This window comes from Otolemur garnettii, unplaced genomic scaffold, assembly GCF_000181295.1.
Source record: "Otolemur garnettii isolate 467f Iridium unplaced genomic scaffold, OtoGar3 scaffold00011, whole genome shotgun sequence".
NCBI lineage: Eukaryota > Metazoa > Chordata > Mammalia > Primates > Galagidae > Otolemur > Otolemur garnettii.
Genome location: NW_003852406.1, coordinates 32314451 through 32336623, shown reverse-complemented (window position 1 = coordinate 32336623; position 22173 = coordinate 32314451). Strand labels below are relative to the sequence as shown.

General features: G+C 50.2%; 1 protein-coding gene across 1 annotated transcript in view; it reads right to left on the bottom strand.

Moving 5' to 3' along the window:
- Positions 1–22173, bottom strand: part of ARNT2 (aryl hydrocarbon receptor nuclear translocator 2) — a 187461-nt gene that overhangs the window by 16772 nt on the left and 148516 nt on the right. The window contains exons 11-15 of the mRNA XM_023510130.1: positions 21318–21392; positions 14987–15138; positions 5478–5550; positions 4532–4655; positions 434–533 (exon numbers count right to left, since the gene is read on the bottom strand). Coding sequence (XP_023365898.1) covers positions 434–533; positions 4532–4655; positions 5478–5550; positions 14987–15138; positions 21318–21392 — 524 coding nt within the window. The remainder of the gene's footprint in view (positions 1–433; positions 534–4531; positions 4656–5477; positions 5551–14986; positions 15139–21317; positions 21393–22173) is intronic.

The following is a 22173-nucleotide window of genomic DNA, read 5'->3' as shown; positions in this document are numbered from 1 at the left end:
TGCCAGGGCTTCCTCAATGACCTACATGATGCCCCTGATGTAGGAACCAAGCCTGGGGAAGACTGGACACCCTGCCCGTACTCTTGAGTGCCCTTTAGGCTGAGGCCCAGACACGATGGGCTGAGATGTCCACTCTTAGACTTGGCCGTGGCTTCTGTGAACCAGGGCACAAGATAGTTCCTGCAACCTTGCTTGTCAGCTGTCCTTTGTTTGGCCCCACCTGGGTCCTGCCTAGATGACGACTCACTCCCTTCTCCCTCTCAGGCACTGCTATAGAACAGTGGCTGCTGCCTCTCACGTCTGAGAAAGGGGAACCCACAGGGCTCACGGAGCAGAGCTAGGGCTGCCAGCATCCCTGGCATGGCCCAGGACCGGAGGACACGTGACCACTGACCCGTGTCTGCAGCAGGCAGAGCCTCCCTGACACACCTACCTGAAGGCCTTCCCCGAGTGTCCGGGAGGGAACGGGCTCCCCTGGGAGTAGATCTGCTGGCTTCCTGCTGCAGAGGCCGAGCTCATCATCTTCTTCTCCGCTAGGAAAACCAAGGCAGGGGTCACATGGGAGGCTTCACTCCCTGCAGACTGCAGGGGTGGCCACCCAGAGAATGAGGGCCACGGTGGACATGGAGAGGGGGAGGATCGGGGCAGCCATCAGCATGTGGCTTCCCTTGCCTTTGTCTCTGTATCCGCATCCCACCAGGAGCCTCTCTGGCAAAGGAGAGCACCACCTGAGGGCAGGGCCCTTTTTGAGAGTTAGAAGATTAAAGGCGCTAATGAAAGGTTTCTCTCAGACACGGTGTTATCCAATCTTGCCATCCCCATGGGGAGTCGCATGATAGGTCCTCATCTTCCTGATGGGAAGTGTAGGGTCATGCCAGGGACAGCCTCTGATGCTCAACCCCTAGGTTTGAACCCCAGCTCCACTCTACCTATCACGTTATTTAATCATCCCCTGCCATTCCACAACTAAAAGAAGGCACTAATACATGGAATAGGATCTTACTCAAAGGGCTGAAGTGGGAGTTTGCTGAGTTAACCTAAGTGCTTAGAAGGTCCTGAGGATGGAGCGTTTGCTCTCCTCAGTCACAGAGAAGAAAACTGAGGTGCAGTTTGTTCAAAGTCACAGGCCACTGAGGGAGAACCAGGGTGGGGACATGAGCCCAGACATCTCCCTACTGCCCCACACTCTGTTGCCCCTGCCACCCTCGGCCTGCAAGTGCTGCAGCGGCCAGACTGACAGACCAGGGTCAGCCTTGGACTGTGTGCCTTGACCTTCTACAAAGGCTTCTTTGAGAGGCTGAGCTCTGTGTGCAAAGGAAAACACTCAGCCTGTCCATGACTTCAGCCGCCATAGAACATCAGCAGAAGGCTCCACTTAGCCAGACAGGTCAAGGAAATGGGCTCCAGACCCAGTGGGGCTGTTCAGACCTTCCCAAGTGAGAAGGTGCTTTCTGTGGTCGTTTGAGAAAGAGGTACACGCTAGATAGCATGCTCAGACATGAAAACCCTCCCTTCCTCAGGTCACTGAGAGTGCCCAGAGCTCCCTGAAGTGTCCCCCACTCTCCCAGAATAGCAAAATATCTACCCAACTCATTCCTACAATCCCTAACACCCCACCTGCAGTGCTGGAGTAAGAGAAGTAAAGGCTACCGATGTGGCAATTATTTTGTGCCTAGATAGACCCCATGTCTGCACCTATCTCTGTCCTCCTGAGTAGGTGTGGGGGAGTGACGCAGTAATGGACACAGGCTCGTGGGCTTGGGGCTGAGGGACCAGGGACGCAGTAATGGACACAGGCTTGGGGCTGAGGGACCAGGCTGCAGGCACCACATGCTGAACTGCCCACATGTGGAGGCAACCTCTGCAACGTTTTAAAAAAAAAGTAGCCACTGAGAAGCTTCCCTGTCTGTTTCCTTTTGCAGATAGAGACAGCTGTGGGGCCGCAGGAAATCCCCAAAGGACAGAAGGAGCTCAGGCTTCTCCACGTGTATTTCTAATCCAGTTATAAAACCTTGGGAATAAAGAGCAAGATTGGAGGAGAAAGGAGAGATCAAAACCTGCCGGGGTAAGGTGGACTGAGGCACTTCTCCTGACTCTAAACTTTCCCTCATGTGTTTAATAAGTTTTTTGTGCTTTGGGTAAATGTATTTATAAATGTATATATTTTAAATATATTCCTTTTTCTTCTTCCACGAGGGGTTCATTTAAACATACTTGAAGCTATATTCCTCTACAAATGTCGGAGATCAACACTGACGAGGAATGTCTCTGTTCACCACCCTCACTCCAAAAGGTTACCTTTGTTGAACTGATTTGAGAGTTTACACTCCCAATTTTATTTACTGTTTATACATTTTGTATATTCTAATAATCTTTATATTAATTCCAGGAGACACCAGTTTCATTTCCCATCCCCACTGCTTTTCCAACCCATCACTTCCACTCTCGTGTTCTATACCTGGATTCATTTCACAAACAAGTACAATCTTGTGCAAGTAATTTTGGGGGGAAAGTATAATTAGTGCATGTCTGAGAATGTCTTTCTGCTGTTCCCCATGTATGAAAGCAGCTTGGTTGGTGGGAAAATTTGGGGACATATTTCCTTCCTAATTCTCTACTTAGCTCCTCCCCACTGCCCCAGACTTCTGACAATTAGTATCTTGGAGACATGTGACTAAAGATTTTCCTTTGTAGGTAAGGAATTTTTTTTCTCTCAGTATTTACAGAATTTTTCCTTCATTCTTCAAATTGACAAAGTAAATACTATAGACCACGTCTAGGTGTGAGTATCCTTCAAATTTCTGGTCTGGTATTCATCGTGCTCTTTCAGTTGGAAGACCCAAGTTTTGCATTTTTGGAAAATCTGTGTTTCTTTCTAGTTCACTGACTTGCATTTCTGCAACATTAGTCTGCTCCATACTAACTCCCACTGTTAAACACTCCACTTGCCCTCCACAAATGGTCTGAGAAATGCAGTGGTGTCTTGGAATCACCTAGAGAAGAAACACTGAAGATCTCCTGAACTTTCTCTTCTTTGTCATAAAAATCCGTTCTAATGGAGGACATTGTTCTCATTCCTCCCACTGGACCTTTCTTCCTCTTCTTTTTTCTGATTTTTTTTCTGTTCTGTCATCTTTATGGGATAGCGTCTATGTTTGTAAACTATTAAAAGTTCAACAGAATTTCTCAGAGATGAGAAATGTGGGTCTCAGAGAGATGTGGGTCTCTGTTCAAATACTTCAGGCTTTTTTGAGAGAAGAAAAAATTTTTAGACGTACGATTGTCTCTTGTTGGAAGAAGTGATTTTCTCTATAAAGGTAATATTGTTGTAGGTGGTGGCACTTCTGGAGGAGTGTGGGAGCCCACAGCAGGAATCTTCCCCATCACACTGTGGGGTCTGGGTCCTGAGAGTGTTGGCACTTGCTGCCCTCAGCAGGAAGCAGCTTAGGTACCGGCCTTGCCTGGTGAGTCCACAGCCAGGCGAGAATAAAGGCTTCACCTTCCACCAATGTTCCGGCTCCCCTCCCATCGCTTGGGAGGCCTGTTTGTCCTCACCTCAGCCCATGCCATCCTCAGCTCATAAGCCCCAGTAAGACACACCTGGGGTTCCCTGCCAATGATGGGGTTCTCCCCTCCAATGACGGGGTTCTCCATACTTCCTTGTCATGAGCCAGCTGATCTCAAATACATCGTATCTGGCAGAAATTCCTCGACCATGTGAAAATGAAATCTTTTCTTCTTATTTTGGATTCAACTAAGACTTTTCTAAATTTTATATTTTGATAATTTCAGAGGTAATCCGAGTGGGGAGGGGGTGGCTGGACCTGTGGGCTCCAGGTGCCACTCACATTAGCACCACACCACTGTCACTAAGAGCGGCACTGATGCAGGCGGACAGCCCAATGACAGCCACCTACAGTTAACGAATGAACTCCATGCAAGTGATAAAAATGACTTAGATTGTTTAATGATCTGGAAATATATTCATAATAAACTGTCATGTGAAAGAAGTAAGCTACCAAACAGTGTAAGCTAATTTCATATATAAAAAGGATATTATATTTGTGCAGAAAAAGACTGAAAGGACATATTTTTAAAAACTTAAAAATGGTTATACCCAGGTGGTAGGACAGTGGATCATTTTTGTTTTTCTTTTTTACTGCATATTTTTATTTTAAAATGTGGTCCTCTGTGTGTTAGGGGATTGAGTTGCAACTTTATACAGAGACATCTTTCTGGCTTAAAACTAAACTGCACGATGGAGGAATAGAGCTCATTTATCCCAGCTCCTCAGTGCTAGCACTGAGATGTCAGGGCCCTAGGTTGGTTGCCACAGTAACCATTAAGTAGCAGGAGTGGCCAGGAGCAGAATCTGTGCTGACTCCTGTATTTAGGGCTATTCCTGTGCCCTGCACTGGTTACTCAGACTCACCATTGTGGCCCCTTTCTCTAAGGATGGCTCTCTCCAGATAGCCTGAAAGTCACTGTCAACCCTACATCCTCCCAACCTCACCGCCATCTGGAAACTCACATGCACTGATTCCTGCAAACATTTCAGCAAACCGAGGGTCTCTTTCCTGGGAGAAGATTGCATCTGTCTTTTCCACAGACTTCCCAGACTCATGAACACCGCCTGGCAGGTTGGGGACAGGGACCTGTTTGCACATTAAAACACAACAGTAACATGAGTGTGAGGCACAGAACATACATCCCCAGGCCCCTCCTTCTGGAATCACTAGCATTTCAGTCTGCAGCGTTTTATAGGGCGGGGGAACAGCTTTGTATGTGAATCCCAAGAAGAGCTGGGGTGGAGATCTGAACTGAAGGTCACGGGAAGGACAGTGAAGTTACACTGGTCACCTTCTTAGAGAGACATAAATGAAAAACAATCACCTCACTCTAAATATCAGAACAAGTGATAAACTTTTGTAAAAAGTTTAACAGTTTAGGAAAGAGGGCAAATAACACAGTAAGAGAGGGAGAGAGAAGGGGATGAGAAGGGGCTGTGGAGACTGGAGAAAGGAGATGGACACAGTGGGAGTCACCCATCTTGATGGGAAGTGGACGTGGATGGAGAAAGGGACACAGACAAAGACAGGGAAAGGGCCAGGCAGCCAGAGGACAGAAGGCGTGGGAGTCTGCTTCTGTTGCCTCTGACTGTGTGGATACTGAAGTTCACACATGGTCTAATGGGACAGCCAGCAGTCCTCAACATGTCCAAAGCTGGCTACCTGTGGTGGCCGGTTCTTCACTTGGTCGTCACGTGCTATACACTCTCCCTGACTCAGCTATATGCACAAGACACAGCAGACCTGGGAGGGGAGGGGGCCTGCAGGTCTGCTCTCTGCCCAAGAGTGGGTGGGCAGGACAACAGCACCCTCTAGGCTGAGGGGCTCAGGCTAAGCGCTAAATTGAGTCCCCAGACTGCTGGGTTGGAGACAGTTGCAACTGGAAAAGAAACTTTAGAGAAACTTCACCTGTGACAGGTCGTACGATGACAGCCCATCTCTCTGGTGCACCTCCAGCTCTGCCTGCTGTTGCTGAAGTTGCCTGTAAGACAGAAAGTCAACCAGAGTGTCATGAGGAGCAGAAGGGTGACACAGGGTGAGGCCAGAGCATGCCCTGGGTGATACAAGGTGATACAGGGTGATACAGGGTGAGGCCAGAGCATGCCCTCCCCTACAGGCACAGCAGACAATACCCAGTGGATCTCTAAATTGTTTTCCACTTTTTTTTTTTTTTTGAGACAGAATCTCACCCAGACTAGAGTGCTGTGGCACCAGCCTAGCTCACAGCAGCCTCAAATTCTGGGCTCAAGCAATCCTCCTGCCTCAGCCTCCCAAGCAGCTGGGACTACAGGTGCCCACCACAACACCCAGCTAGTTTTTTTCCTAGCACAGATAGAGTTTCACTCTTGCTCAAGCTGATCTTAAACTCCTGACCTCAAGGGATCCCTCTGCCTCAGCCTTGTTTTCCATTTTTAATTTTTAATACCTCAAGACTCCACACCCTACATTTCAAGCTAGACTACAACATGGAACTATCTAAGAAATCAATTTTCATGTATGATTTTATGTAGAGCAAAATGATACCACACTAAAATTTTTTTCTTTCCAAGGTGAAATTCAGTAATGCAGTTGTGTTTAATGCTGAATGGCTTCAGTTGGTGGTTACTTATAAAATGGCAGGGGTTTACATTATCTCATCCGATCCTCACACCGAACTTTCCGAGTCCTTACTTTATGCTTACATTAAAATTAATAGCTAAAGTTCAGAGAGGTTAGGTGGTTGGAAAGTTGGCCACCCAGCAAGTGGGCATGACAAAACAGAGCCAAGATCCAGTTGACCCCGTAGACTCCACAAGCAAAAGAAAATCATTAGCTGAAACCTCTTGGCATCTCTGGGGCTGTGAGTCTAATGTACATTTCAAATTACTATAAAAAATTATCCTCTTGCCCATCAATCAATTTGAATGATATGAACAGATGATTGAAACAAAAACTAATAATGGATGAATATACAAATGATGTTTTATGTTATATGTAACAAAATATAATATATATAAAAAGTGAGGGCTCGGCGCCTGTGGCTCAACTGGCTAAGGCGCCAGCCACGTACACCTAAGGTCACAGGTTCAAATCCAGCCTGGGCCCGCCAAACAACAATGACAGCTGCAACCAAAAAATAGCCGGGCATTGTGGCGGGTGCCTGTGGTCCCAGCTACTTGGGAGGTGGAGACAGGAGACTCGCTTGAGCCCAGGAGTTGGAGGTTGCTGTGAGCTGTGATGCCATGGCACTCTACCCAGGGTGACAGCTTGAGGTTCTGTCACCAAAAAAAAAAAAAAAAAGTGAGGAAAACATTTTACCATTAAGATAATCAAAATAAATATAAATTAATACATTGAAGTACTGATTTTCCTCTGCTAAGTTGGAAGAAAACATGTTTAAGGTGGTGGCTTTGTACCAAAACTACTACAGTCACACTCTGCTGGGGACATGAGCAGGGACACACCTTTCTGGAAAGCAGCCCAGCAACCCACACCAGGACATACAGGCATGTTCGTACTCTTCAGGTGGCCCTCCAGGTGGCCGCCATGCTGCTGGGGGCTTCTAAGGAGATTACTCAGAGGAGAGAGTAAAAGCTGTCAGCAAAGCTGGCTGTGAAAGGGGTGTGTCCCACGTGTACTAGCTGAGTGACTGCTTATCACATGCCCAGTGACCTCTGTGAAGCCCTTCTGCAAACACTGGCAGGTGAGGTTAGGCGTGCAAGGAAGTCCGCGTCCAGTGCTGTGTGTTACATGCACTGTGACTGTGTCCACAGACGTTATGTGGGTGAGCAACATTTGAAACAGGAAACAAGTATCTGTCAAGTGTTTACGTGAAGTGGAAAGATGATGGACTCTCATTGTTTACTTTCACAATGTTAGAACAAGAATGATCACCGTGGGCCCCTTTTAACACTTTTCTCACTGCTGCCTGTGTTCTGGACAGGGCGGCAGAGGCCTTATGGAGGAGCCAATCACAGGTCACTTCCTTTCCCTCTGGGCCAGGGGTGCAGGGAGGGTGGCCAGACCTTCTATAGGGGGAAGTAAGGGGGGCAAGGGAAGGAATGTCTGTTCACAAGAGGAAGTGGCTGATGGAGAGGGGTGATGGGGGAGCAGCTCCCAGAAGAGGGGCCACAGTGAGCATGTGCTGAAAACTGTAACCTGTGTCAGCAGAGGCACAGGTGTGGGGAAGATGTGGAGGACCCCGCTGGGGAGGAGGCGGTGTAGTATGGCCAGCAGGAATTCTGCTGGCTGTGGATGGCACGCAGGCCCCCTATGCCCTTGCCCTGGTGCCCTGCTAGCGGTCTGCATTCATCTCAATTCAACTTAGGCTCACGACCACCTTGGAAGTGGGCATTTTTTAAAACTCCCTTTACAAGTGAGGAAACTGAGGCCCAGAGATGCTAAGGGGGTTCAGAAAATAGATGGCACCCTTAAATGGGATGTTTAAAGAAGGTTTAGCCAAGGGGCTATTTAACAAATGTGGCCTGTGAAGGGAAACCAGCTTGGCTGGTGAGGAATCCCTGGGCTGGTAACTGTGGGAAGCTAAAACTATCCCTAGTGTGGAAAGTCCCAGGAGAGCAGCAATCAGAAGGACACTGCCGTGGAAGCCTGGCTTTAGTGACCTCAGGGAGGTGGCCAAATATTCTTTCCTCTTCCACTCTTGCTCCTTTGTCCCCAGCTAGTTCCCCCACTGGCCAAACCCAACCAGAAGCCAGAGATCAATGGGTCCCATCTGGCCCTGTCTACAAAGGTTAATTTCAACTTCTGTTCCAGGCAGGCAGGCAGGGCCAGGGGTGGCCAGGGCCTCTGACAGGGCAAGCCGGGTTATGGTGGAGGCAGCACAGGGGTAGGGAGCCCCGGCCAGGCTAGACTTTGCAGGCTGTTTGGATCACATGAAAGGCTGCTGTCCTTGGCTCCTAGGAGCAGAGTACACAGAGGCAATCTGTCCCCAGCACCCCAGTAGCACAGCCCCAGGCACAGCCCCACTGCTTGGCCTCTCCCCTGTAGGGTGCTGCCTTCTGAGGAGCCCACTCCATCTGCAGAGAGGAATCTCCACGAAGATTCCCCACACAAGGAGCCCCAATCTACCTTCTGGCAATTTGGGGTTCCAATTCTGCCCCTGGATACACACAAAATAAGTTGGATCCTGTTTCTAAACTTTTTCTCAGCATTGCAAAAGATGCAAGGTCTGAACAGGATTTCTTCCTCCAGCCGCGCCTTTCACCCTGGTGCCCTGGGGCAGGTCCATCAGGGAGAGAAGATTTTTCAGCAGACAGCCCCAGCTGGAGGCCGCTCATCCTGAACCTGGACTACTAGATGCCAGGCTTACCCAGATTCTGCCCTACAGAGCTGACAGTCTCCAGGGGAAGACACAGGAGGCAGGCAACTGCAGGGCAGTGAGCTAAGGCCACTACGTGGCAAGAAGAAGGATGCATCTGAGCCCCATCTGCCTCTCAGTCCCAGCTCCCGTCCCAAGGAAGGGAAAGGGAGAAAGGCAGGAGCAACCTCCCGCTGGCAGCCCCAGCCCACGCTGGCAGCCCCAGCCCACACTCGCTATACCAGCAAAGCAGGAGTGTTAAAAATTTTAAAAATAAATTGACATTTAAAAAATTAAAAAGAAAATTAACATAATCATTAATAGAAAAACCATAACTTCCTCTATATTTTCTTATTCTCAGTTTATGGTTTTGCTTTGTTTTACTTGAATTAACACCTTGGGGGCACCACTGTTTGTCATTATAGAGCTTCTTAAGTCTGAATGTAGGACTGATGGTCAGGAGTCTGTCAACATTTTCACATCTCTGCAATACTTTCATTTTACAGATAAAGCAACTGAGGCTCAGGGTACCCAGGGTGACACAGCTAGAACATGGCACACACCAGATTCAAAGCTCTGGCCTGTGTGATAGTAGACCAGTGATTTTTAACCTGTGTGCCGTGAGAAAGGATCTTAGGTATGCTGTGAAAATTTTTAAAGACATTAAGTTATTTTTGAAAGAAGTTCAAAGTACAGTAAGTATATCCTTTTTCTTACTCCTATTTTTGGACCAACATAATTTAAGTGTGCCATGGAAGTTTTAACTATAGGTTAAAGTGTGCTGTGAGATAAAAAATGCTGACAAGCACTGCTGTCGACCTTTCCCAGCTGCTGCCCCAGCCCAGGAGAAAAACCTGGGGCTTTGACAGGGACGATTACTTCTTATCTCTCATTCCAGAGCCTTGGGAATCTTGAGCCAGGAGGAGGAAAAGACATCTGTTCCTTGGGATTTTTGTGGGACTGGAACAGTGAACTCCCCACCGTGGCAGGAATCCGTGGACGGGTCTCTGAAAACAGGGCTCAGAGTCCAGCTTCCAGCCTGTAAGTGTTTCTCCAGGAAACAACCACCAATCTTATCTGCAACTCAGCTGTGTCCAGCCCAAGCCCAGAATCTAGGAGGGTGGGCAGGACCACTGTGTGGCTTGTTTAGCTGTGCCCTGTGTGCCTGGCCAGGGGCGAGTGAGGTACAGATCTAGCCCTGTCCCCTTGCCTGGTATGTGCCCTGTGGATGCTGAGTTCTGAGATGGAGAGAGGATGCTTCAATCTGCACTAAGGCATGAGAGGGGCCGTTGCCACTAGTTTGCTCTCAGCTTTGCTAAAATAAGGTCTTGGGCACAGCTGGCAGATCCCTGGAATCTCTGCCTCTTTGGCCCTGTGGTCTGGAAATCAGCTTCTCCAGTCCTTGGGTTTTCACTTACATAGCTGAGCGCATGTTGAGGAAAACTGCTGACCCGCGGGCTTCCCCATCCTGAAAAGAGCCCTGGGGAGGCTTCTCAGACATTTCATGGTAAGACTATAAAAATAAACCTTAGTGTGCTTGCAAATTCCAGAGAGGGTGAAAGAGGGGCTGCTTGGGACAAAACCAGCCAGCAGCACGCGCAAAGGAGTGGACCCTGCTGCAGCCGGGCGCCCCTGCATTAGCTGGTGGGGTGAGCTCTGGGAGCCTGGCTGCCTCTCAGCCAGGCACAGGTTGCAGGGCAGATGCTGTCAATTATCCCCAGGCTCCCTGAGCAGAGGTTTTTACCCAGCCTGAGTAAGTGAGTAAGAAGCCATCAGGGACATTCAGGATGAGGGTGATAGGGCCCCTGGGAGCAGCTGGACTCCAGCTGGGAGACATCGGCTACCCAGGCTCAGCAACCAGACGGGGGCTGATCGTGCCCACTGTGGGCTGGGTGCCCACACCTGTGTGAAGGACTCAGCCTCCCTGTTAAGGGATTTGGAATTGATTTGATCAGGGCAGAGAGCAGCATGGTCTCCCAAGTGTCTCAGAGGGACCATGTCCCCTGAGCCATAAGAGTTGGCTCAACAGGGGCCTGGTGGAAGGCAGGCAAGCAGTTTAGGGAGACTGATGATCACTCGCAAGATGGCAAAAGCTGGGAAACAAGAGGCAGAGGATGAGAAGGCTAGAGAAAGACCCCTGGACAGAACCTGTGGGACTGCGGTTATAACCTGTGCCAGGTTATTTGTTGAGGGGATGAGGAGAGACCCAGGGCAACTCCCAGGCTTGGGGCTTGGTGACAGGGTGCTCCAGCCTCTTGCTGGCCCTGTCTCCTTCTACTGCTTCTATACCTACCCCTCACTAAGGACCCACGATGGTCCACTGGCTCTGAAAGGCTGACATAACCGTGGGTATGGTCTGACTTTAAGGACCGTCCCCACCAGGACAATGAGCAGCTGTGCTTGTGAAAATCTATTGCTGGCTTTGAGACAGCACTGCCACTGGAAAGAGGGTGTGCCTGGGATGGAATTAAAACAGCATAGTGGTCAGGGTGTACACACATGAAAACAATGACATGACTTGTGCTCAGAAACAGCCCATGAAACCTGCCAGCCCCCAACACTGAGATGGACTCACTCTGAAAGAGGCTCGCTTCAGAGCAGGGTGACAGCCTGTAAATCAGTCCATATTTTTCTGGACTTCACTGCACTGGAGGACTGGGAAAAGGCGCAGGGTGGTAAAGAGGGCGTCTCTGCAGCTTCACACAATGCTCAATATAAAACACCCAATTTCTCCAGTAAGTTTCTTTTGGATGCTCTTGACTGCATGCAACTGAGCTTGCAAATTTCCCCCTCCAGCACAGAGCATTTAGGGATCTTTCCATAATATGCCTGCCTACTGCCAGCGACGGTTAGCCCCACAAATTCTGAAAAGGGCTGGCCTGCTCCTAGCTGGGTCACCGCTGCCCTCTGCTGTCCACAGTTAGTGCGGTCAGCTTCACTGACGGGAGACCTCTGCATTCAGCAGATGCTGGATTCAGGCTTCTGGTGTGACCCTGTACGGAGGGGGCAATCTGATGCACGGGACCTCAAACAACTGTCCTGAGGAGGTATCTAGGTACAGCCCTTGTACAAAATGGTTTTCTGTTTTGTTAACGCTGCCTGACTTTCAGCTTAGACTGGTTTTAGGAGAGGATCTTTCCTTCTCTTCCAAGCCCCTTGGGGGATGCTTTTCCCAGGCCGTGGGGACCCATGTGGCCGTGGCATTTCACCTCCCATTTGGCCTTCTCATGTTCTCCATGTTAATATCTCTCAGGTCTTAGCCACAGTGGGAAGCACGAACCTGGGGACAAGGCCATGGCTTGAACAGACAATGAGCTGATCCAGGCTGGCCTATTCCTCCTCCTCTCCCTCCTGGCTCCCACTGCCCTACACTAACTTGGCCAGGCCAGTGGGCACATGCTGTTAGCTCCCTTCTAAAGGCTCCTGGGAGAGAGGCCATGCTTGGGACCTCCACACAGCACCTGCTGAGCAAAGACAGAGTTGTGGAACCCTGAGCTTCTGTGTCTGTCTTTTACTTTGGGGTCTTAAGCATTACTATTTTTTTGCAGGTTGGGCCACTCATGAACCTGGCACCAGGGGTGTCTCTCTATGTCCTGAGTGTAGAACTCCCTTCCCACAATGGGGAAGTGGGACAATAAAACACCCTCAGTTTGACCAAGTTTACTAAGTTTAACTAAACTCAGATATAGAAAAAGTTAAAATAACATTATCTTTCTGCATGCCTATATATATGGCTTGTTATATTTACACCTGCCATCCTTGTAACCTCTAATGCTAGGCAGAAAGTCTTGACTTGAAAAAGAGGAAGAAGAATCAGAGCATCAAGTCAGCCAGGGGAGAAGTCAAGAAAGAAGAGTTGGCTGGACAGTGCAGGGAGAGTGACCAGTGGGGACAGGCCACTCCACAGGGGTCACTCTGGGCTACTGGGGAAGCAGTTTCAGCAGCACCAGGGCAAAGCCAGGCTCTATGGGATGAAAGGAAGTTCTCGAAGACATAGCTGGTGCGGTGAGGTGGGAGAGAGCTTGGGTGGGCTGGCAGGACAGGGTCCTCCAAGATCTGGGAGCTGGGTGTCAATGTGAAAGCCTGAGGAGCCTGCAGAGAGGGCTGGACAGGAAGGGAGGGCTACAGAGACAGGGGACATGCAGGGCCATGACAAAAGTGGAGGGTTTGGATCTGGAAGGAGGGGCCTGGCCCTTGCTAGGAAGCAACTTATGAGGAGAGGAGGGGACTGAGATGGAGATGCTTTCACACAGGAGGAGTGTCACATGGAGGGCCCTGTCATGTCTATTCACTGGAAGGCAAGGATATCTGCCCGGTGTTCAGGGCAGAGAGCAGGCAGGGCACTTGGGAGAGCAAACAGACCTGGGGCTGCCAGCAAGAGCTGACTCAAGAAATTGTGGAGCGGCTTGGCGCCTGTGGCTCAAGTGGCTAAGGCGCCAGCTACATACACTTAAGCTCGTGGGTTCAAATCCAGCCCAGGCCCACCAAAATAAAAAAAAAACAATTATGGCTGCAACCAAAAAATAGCCAGGCATTGTGGCAGGTGCCTGGAGTCCCAGCTACTTGGGAGGCTGAGGCAAGAGAATCGCTTGAGCCCAGAAATTGGAGGTTGCTGTGAGCTGTGATGCTATAGCACTCTACCCAGGGTGACAGCTTGAGGCTCTGTCTCAAAAATAAAAAAAAAAAAAAGAAATTGTGGAGCGACAGCAACAGGTGGCAGGGTTGATAGGTCTGCAGATCACATTTGCCTGGCCCACTCTGCCTGGTACCCAGTAGGGTGTCACATGCAATATCTAATGCAAAATCTACACCAAGCCTGTGTGATTCTGGGGCAATGGATCCTGCTATTTTCCTTATTCTACAGACAAGGGCAATCGAGGCAGGGTAGGAGACCTGATCCACGGGGACCTAGAACTGAAATCCAGGTCACTGGCCCTCTAAAGAGATCTCATAGGCACCTACCATCTGGCCTAGGAGCAAGGCTGAGGCTGAGGGTGCATGGGGGTGGCCTGAAAAGAAGGCTGCTTCCTGGGGCCAGATGGGAACATCCAGGTCCAAGGGTCTTGGAGCCAACAGCAGTGGGCAGAGTGCAACAAGGGCCGAGGGCGCCAGGAGTAATAGTGGCTGCCTGGGGGCTCCAGACCACAGGAGGGGTGCCAAGAGGAAGTGTTAGCAGACGAGGAAAAGGAGGTGGCAGGGTGGGAAACAGGCCTCCATCTGAGTGTTGACCCTGGGAAGTGGACCATGATGGGGAGACCTGAGTACAGTCCTCCTGATGCCGGCCACATCTCACATGGTCCTCCCCATGACACTGGGCATGGCTTTTCCCCCCGCTCCTACATGCTTGGCGTCCTTCTGTCCCAAAGCCTTTGTTTGTGTCGGTTCCTAGCCTTGTGCTGAATCCACAAAGGGGACATGAGCTACCCAAGGTCACGCTCGCTCGGTCAGAGCTGAACCCAGTGTCTGGCCTGGAGCTTGACCTCGTTTAATCCTCAGCAACCCAATGAGGGTGGTATCATCGCCCCATTCCACAGAGGAGGAAGTGAAGGCCAAGAGATGAAGTGACTCGCTCAAGGTCACATGGCCAGGAAGTGGCAGGTCTAAGGCTGGAGCCCAGATCTGTCTGAGACACAGAAGTGGGACGCCAGCAGGGATTCCGGACCCCCAGGCCAGAGCAGGAAGGAATGCTCCAATGGTGGGAACCAAAGCTACTGCGAGTCCCTAAGGTGCACACCTGTGGCTACCTGCCAGTGCCCTGCAGCCGCCAAGAGGCTCTGTCTCCATCCTGCCCTCCCAGCTTCACAGGGCCAAGAAACCAGGAGCAGGGAGCAGGGAGGGAGAAGCCACAGTGCTGCGCCTGTCTGGGCTCCCCGCTCAGGGGACAGAGACATTGCAGGCCATGCCATGGGTAATCACTGGGTCCTCTGGTTCTTACCAAACAAGGAAGAGGAACTTGGAAGGGAAGCAGAGATGGGGCCAGGTCCCTCTGTACCTGCTTCTAGTCCTGCAGAGGTTCCTGGCTAAAGGGAAAGCCCACAGGAAAAAAGAGTCTCAGAGGAAACCTGGCTGCTCTGGGCCCCAGGACAGCTATGCAGACCCGCAGGGGACAGTGGACACATACTTGACGTTGGTGTTGGTGCAGATGATGTACTCGATCTCGTCAGAGTAGGGGTTCTGGAATGTGAAGCTGCTGGTGCGGATCAACATCCACTCCCGGTTCTTGGTGCGGAATCGATACATGACTGACAGTACTTGGCCCTTCAGCTTCACCACCTGAGAAAATATTTGGAGAAGGAAGTCAGCGGGAGGAAGGATGGTGCTGGATAGCAGGAGGGAGAGGTGCCAGGCAGTGTGGCCGCTGTGCAGGCCAGCAGGGCTGCAGAATAGGGCATTGTTGCTAAAGACAGTCAGAGAGGGAGAGAGAGAGGGAGAGAGCGGGGAAGAGAGAGGGAGGGGAAGAAGGGAAAGGGAAGAGAGAGGGAGAAAGAGAGGAAGGGAGAGGGGAAGAGAGAGTGGGAGAGGGGAAGAGAGAGTGAGAGAGGGGAAGAGGGGGAGAGTGGGGGGGGGAGAGGAACAGTGGCTGGTGATGGGAACCCCTCTGTCTACTTCCCCTCCAACATGGGGCAATATATTTGGGTCATCCTGTAACCACCAGGTGAGGAGCTGAGGAGTCAACACCTGCTTTATATCAAGACTTTTAATTTAGCTTTTACAAGTCAGATCATGAAAACCCCACTAGCCAGCGTGTTTCTCTTTCTGCCTTGGCTGCTAAGGGCACTCTTGGGTTTTGTGCTGGTGTCTTTTCAAACTATTAACTCATTCACGTCTATCACATTCATGGATTTATTTCTCCATACCACACACGAAAAATCCCCAACCTCTGCTTAAAACTGTGATTCGGATTCAATACTCTCTGGGAGGCATAACAAAATGATAAATTTATATGATTATTTACTTACACATATCTATATCCTCACAAGTGTTTGGTGAGGTGAGTTTTATTATTTATGCATAATACTAAGACTCAATAAAATTAAATAAGTCACCCAAGATCAGACAGTTTTGGTAGAAAAGCTGGTACAAGAAGCCTGATCTTACTTCCAAACCACAAGGCGGCCTCTTTGGCAATGCACATTGCTGCTTTGTTCTATGAAGATAGAACCCATACACCCATAGAGGGTCCATTCTAAGCCCCCCAGTGGATGCCTGAAACTGCAAATAGCACCAGACCTTACATATACTATGTTTTCCCCCAGATATACCTACCTATGGTAAAATTTAATTTCTTTTTTTGAGACAGGGTGTTACTTTGTTGCCCTCAGTAGAGTGCCCTGACATCATAGCTCACAGCGACCTCATATTCTTGGGCTCAAGCGATTCTCTGACCTCAGCCTCCTGAGTAGCTGGAACTACAGGCGCCCGCCACGATGCCTGGATATTTTTTTACAGATGAGGTCTCACTCTTGCTTAGCCTGGTCTCAAATTGATGAGCACAGGCAATCCACCCACCTTGGCCTTCCAGGTGCTAGGATTACAGGTGTGAGCCACTGCTCCCAACCTGATAAAGTTTAATTTCTAAGTTAGACAATGCAAAAGACTAACCACTATGATCACCACAGTGTGCCTGCATCACTATCCTGTGCTTTGGGGCTGCTAATCAGTGAATAAGGCTTACTCCAATGTAAGCACTGTGACTCTATCGATCTCATAACAACCAACTGCTACCTGATGGATGGATGGGCAGGTGGCACACACAGGGTGGGGCTCTCACACCAGTCAGGATGGCATGAGATTTAAAATTTATGAATTGTTTATTTTTGGAACTTACTGTTCAATATTTTCAGCTCGAGGCTGCCCACTAATGACTGAGAGCTGAAACTGTGGGAAACAGAACCCTGGCTAAGAGGACCACTATACATGCTGTGTACACACACAGTAACACACAGACACACAGTTACACATGCATGTGTCATTGGAATACAGACTGTCTAGACCTGGGTATGATCACACCTCCAACACAAAACAAGGCAAGCTAGAGGTCCCTCTCTGAAAGTCCTCCAAATCTGCAGTCCACGCAGCCCCTCCCTGAGGGACCAGCGTGATCACAAAGAGGAATGTGGAACTGGCCCCAGTGTTCAGAGAAGTCCTGATCTTGCCACCTTCCCTCACACCTGCTGCACATGTGATTATTTCCTGGTAGGGACATCTGCCTTCTCTACCAGAATGTCCACAGCATGGGGACAGGGATATCTTGGTCACTGAGCACCCTCACCCTGGCCTGGTGCCCAGCAAAGAGCAGGCACTGAGAACACACATCCCAAACCAAGTTGAGGAGTCTGTTAGCCCCACGGCCTTGCTGACCATCCCTTTTCACACTGTCCACAGAGGAAGCCAGATGAGAACAAAGCCCGAGGGCGTGGACTGAAAGCTCTAGGAAAATGGGAGCCCCTGCTCTGACCCCTGGCACGAGAGGCAGGAGGTAGAGCTCTGGGGTGAGCCAGGCTGTGCAAGAACCTGGCTCTTCCCTTGCCAGAGGACAAGGCCAAGTGCCCCTTCAGGTCAGCATTTGGAGGGGCTCCCATGGGGTCTTCCTCTTGTCTGTACCAAATATAAGGAAATAGGCAGCCACCACCCACGTTTGCAGACTGGTGTCTTCTGCCCGCTGAGGAAGTGTAGGCAGGGTGCCTCCCTTGTTCCCTCTACCTGGCATACTAGGGATGGGGCAGAACTAGTTAGCTCCACACAGGAAGCTTGTGGAAGACATTGCCCTGTGCAAAGCTCATCCCTAGGATCTGGGGACAGAGAATGGAGGAAGGGAGCTGGCAATTCCATGCCCTCCTGGGCCAAGTGACAGGTGAGGCACCTTACCCATGATAGCTCATGTGGTCCCCATGACAGCATTTCGTGAATCTAGAAAACAAGGCTCCAAGGAGTGGACACCCTGCCTGAGGTCTCAAGGAGTGGCAGAGGAAGGTATGGACCCTGGACCTCCTGGCCCTTTCCATGAGCCCCATAGCCAAGGCACCGTCTCAGTTCCTGGACAGCTTCTCATGCAGCAGATAACTGTAACCATGAGAGAGCTTACCAAGGGCCACAGGTCTACTGGGGTGTGTGAGAGGATCCAGAAAGGGTCCCACGGTGCAGCACACAGCTGGGTGCAATGTTGGCCCATGAGGGTGTGTGGGGAGGCCTCTTCTGGCAGGAGGCACAGCATGGGCAAGCGTTCGGGGGCTGGGGCAGCTGAGGGGTGGAGGGGGACTGGGCTATGTATGTAGGTGGTGCAGGTGACACAGCAGTGCAGGAGACACATCGGTGAGGCACCCACTATGCCTGGTTTAGGTGTGATGCTAACACAAGAGATGGCAAAGATCAGGCAAAACTGAACTTAGCATGGCTTTCCATGACAACAGCCTCACCTTCATCATCGCCACCACCATGAAGAGATAAGCAGGAAGGAGGGGGACGAGAGGGAGGCTGCTTTACACTTCCCTGGATTCAGCTTTCCTGTTTGACTTCTAAGGGAATGTGACCCAGGGAGGGAATCCAAGAGCAGATGTGAATTTCCAGGCTCTTGGCCGGGGTGCATTGCTGCACCAACTCAAGCTTCACCATTTTTCTAAGGGCTTTCTGTTCTGGCTATTGAAATGATTTTGTTTAAATACAGAGTTCAAGGGCTGGGTGTGGCTGACATAGCCACCTCCATGCTTTTGCAAGAATAAGCCGCCTCCCTTTATCAACATTTGTCCCCCACCTCAGCTTCCAGTGGCCGGAGCCCAAGGAACACACATGTGGGGCTGTCCTGGCCAGGCTCCTACCCGAGTGGCGAGGCTGCTCCCAGAGTGAGAGTCCCTTCAGCTGGATGCCAGGGTGGGATCACGTGTTACATTCCTTCCTTTTCTGTTCAAAACCAACCAGGTTCCGACAGTGTCTGCAGTCTGAAACCTCAGACATGCTGTCAGGGGAGGGGCCTGTGCCTGGGCCGCAGCACTGTGAGGGGAGGCTTTGGAGGGAGGCTGGCCTGGGCACCAGCTCTGGCTCTGTTACCATCTTGCTGTGTGGCCTGGGGTAGGCAAGAGAACCTCCCTGAGTCCCCATGTCTTACTGAGACAAAAATGGGCTGACAACACCTTCTGTGAAGCTTTGAGGATGACGGAAGGTAATGAATGCGTGGGAAAGGGTCTGGCTAGTGGCTGGGCACGGAATGAGGCCCGTCACATTAAAGCTTCATTTCCACACACCCAGGAAAGTGCAGCCGACCCAACCCAAACCTGATATGCTAGATGATGCAAAGTCTTACACATTTAGCAAACATTTGCCATAAATGACCTGCTTTTGCAGTGTTTAACCATCCCAATTTTACATTTTTCCAAAACAAAAGCCACCTCCTGTGGGCTCTGACCCATGTAGACTGCTTTACTAAAGCCACCCTAGAGCCAGGCTCTGCACTCAGCAGTGGACACAATGGGGAAAAGCGCAGACAGGAGGGCTGCCCACGGGAAGATTCAGTTCTAGTAAAGAAGGTTTGAGGGGGTAATAACGTGCAAAGGCCCTGGGGTGGGTGAAAGCACATCCAGGGAGCCAGACGCAGGCTCAGGTGGCTGAAGAGCAGTGCCCATCGAGGGTGAGGCAGGGCCAGGGCCATACAGAGCATGAAGTTTGGTAAGGAGCTTGGCTTTGATTGTAGATGTCCTAGAAGGGTTATGTGTAAAGATGAGGCAAAACCCAATTTATGTTTTCAGAATGGCTTAGCGTGGAATGAGAGTAAAAACAGGGAGATCAGTAAGGACATTATTACCCTGTCAGATGGGAGATGGGGGTGGCCTGGTCGAGGCAGGTGGGACAGGAGAGAGGGTAGGGGTTGGCTGTGCAGAGTAAGATTAAGAGCCGAGTGACGGATGCTTCTTGTTTTCAGCCTGAGCAAGCAGGTAGATGGGGCATTCACATAGGGGTGCAGAGAAGAAAGGAAGGACACTCTGGGTGGAGTCACTCCGCGGCTAGGATAACCCAGAGAGACACTGTAGTGAGGAAGGGACAGAGGGCAGCCAAGGTCAGAGCCCTGGGGCCAAGGCTTGTAGAAGATAGAAGAGGAAGAACCAGCATAGGAGGCTGAAAAGCGAGATGCCATTCCGAGGTGATATCCAAGAGTGAAGGAGTGGGGAGGTTAAGAGATCTGCCAAGATACACGGTTTAAAATTGGGGTCCTGTGTCAATTTGTGCAGATACAGCAATGCCTCCAACAGAAGATGAGAGACAAACTACTAGTCCCTCTTGAAAAGTAATTCAAAGTCTTGTTTTCTTGTAACACAGCCCATTCTGTTCTTTCCTGGGGCTGCAGAGAGACGGCAGAGCCCTGTGGAGAATGGAAGTGTGTTCACTTGCTCATCACGGCTGCATCTGGGCTCAGGAGGGACCAGGTCCTCAGCTTGAACCTTAGGTTTGTTAACTGTGGGGCATGGAGGTGCGTTGACTTCATTGAACCTCACTTTACCTGTACCATGAAGATGACAATGACCACCACCTATGACTACCTCCTGTGACAATTCAGTAAAGTCACACATGTGACAAGATCCTCCTCAATGGCTGGCATGTAGTAGACACTCAGTAAATGACAGCTAGGAGCAGTGATGTGCCTGATGCCTTCCCAGGGTGGATACCCTCTCATGCTCCCAAGAGTCATCCTAAGCCCCCCACCCCACCCCACCCCCCGTCTCTATGCAAAGCACCCTCACCAAACAAACAAGTGCCTCCCCGAATTGCCTCCTGTTTCTAATTCCCTTTGCTCTTGTTCAAATTCTGGCCTCTGGTCATTTCTAGCCAGAACAATTCCTCCTGACTTGTCTTTATTTCCAGTTAACTTCCTGCATCTGTGGCAATACCTGGGCTACCAAACATCACAAAACACTGCTCTGCTTAAAATCTTCAAAGGAATCCTGGCTGACCTTTATGTGACTGAGGAGAGGATCCAAATTCCTTAACACGGCATCAGGGCCCTTCACACTATTTGGCCGCCCCAGGCTCATGGCCCCATTGCCCACCCCTCTCTACCAGTCCGCTGGTCTCACTGCGCTCTCAGGAGCTGTTCAGCACTCTCCCTGGGGGCTATCTCCTCATCCATCTCTGTTACTGTCCCTTGGTCTAGGGTGCGCTCTCATTTCTTCCATGTTATCCTTTAAGACCCTCCCAACTGTGCCCTCTGTGACTAACCTCTCCACCCCCTGTGCTCTGCGATGTTTTCCTCACATTCCTCACAACCCTTTGGAGTTCTTCTGTCACACAGCAATTACTTCCTGGGGTGTGTGTGTCTGTCCTTCCCACTAGACAGTGAGCTCCTTCCCAGCAGGGGCTCCGATGGATGCCTTGGGTAGGACTTTGCAGCTTGCCTGGCACACAGTAGGACTAATGTCCTCCCAACCACACCCACAGTCCCCAGGCTGTGTATGAGCTGTACGTACCTGCTGGAAGCTCTCACGAAGATGGCTCTGATCCTCAGGGTGGCAGAACTCCAAAATGTCCTTTCCCAGAAGGTCCTAAATGAAAGAGACAAGCTTTAATAATCCAGATTCCACTTGCAATTATTTATCTACTTACTGTTAGGCAATGGCATTCATTTCCATCTCCTTGGCCTGTCCCACTACAGATTATTTAGACAGTGGATGCTAATTCCCACGGGGCCCTGGGGGAGCTGGCTCTCTGGCATCCGCTCTGCCTCCCTCTGGCATGCTCAGTTACCAATTTCTAATTTTGCTGAGGCCCTACATCAGCAGCTTCAGAATTCAATTTTATTTTTGTTTGCCTTGGAGAGGAAAACTGTAATAAACATATTTTAATAAACATAAAAAGAATGCAAAATGATAGCATGAAGGCAGATGTGTTGCCTCTGAAAGCTGGAGCTGTTCAAGTGTGGAAGCTATTGCTGTCCTGTGGCAGAGGAAATGAGGTTATCATAAAATAACTGTACTGGTTAAAAGCCTATTTACTATCGACCCTTATTAGTCTGTGTTTTATTCAAGGGACTCATCATTAACCCCAAACAGAAGTGTGTTTCACAGTGAAACAGACCAGAAGAAGGTAAACTGTGAAGAGGCAACTTTAGACGTGTTAGAAATGGTTCCGTTGGAAGTGCCTTAAACGCGTAGATTTATACTAACTCATCGATCGGAACCTGAATCAGCAAACAGCCCAAGTGTGAACTGATACCGGCCGTGGGGGGGAAACCTTATCTTTGTGCCACTGAGCATCCAGATGGTCATGGAAGGTGTTAGTAGATCAATGAATTTGGCTGGAAATACATTGCTATCAGACGTTATG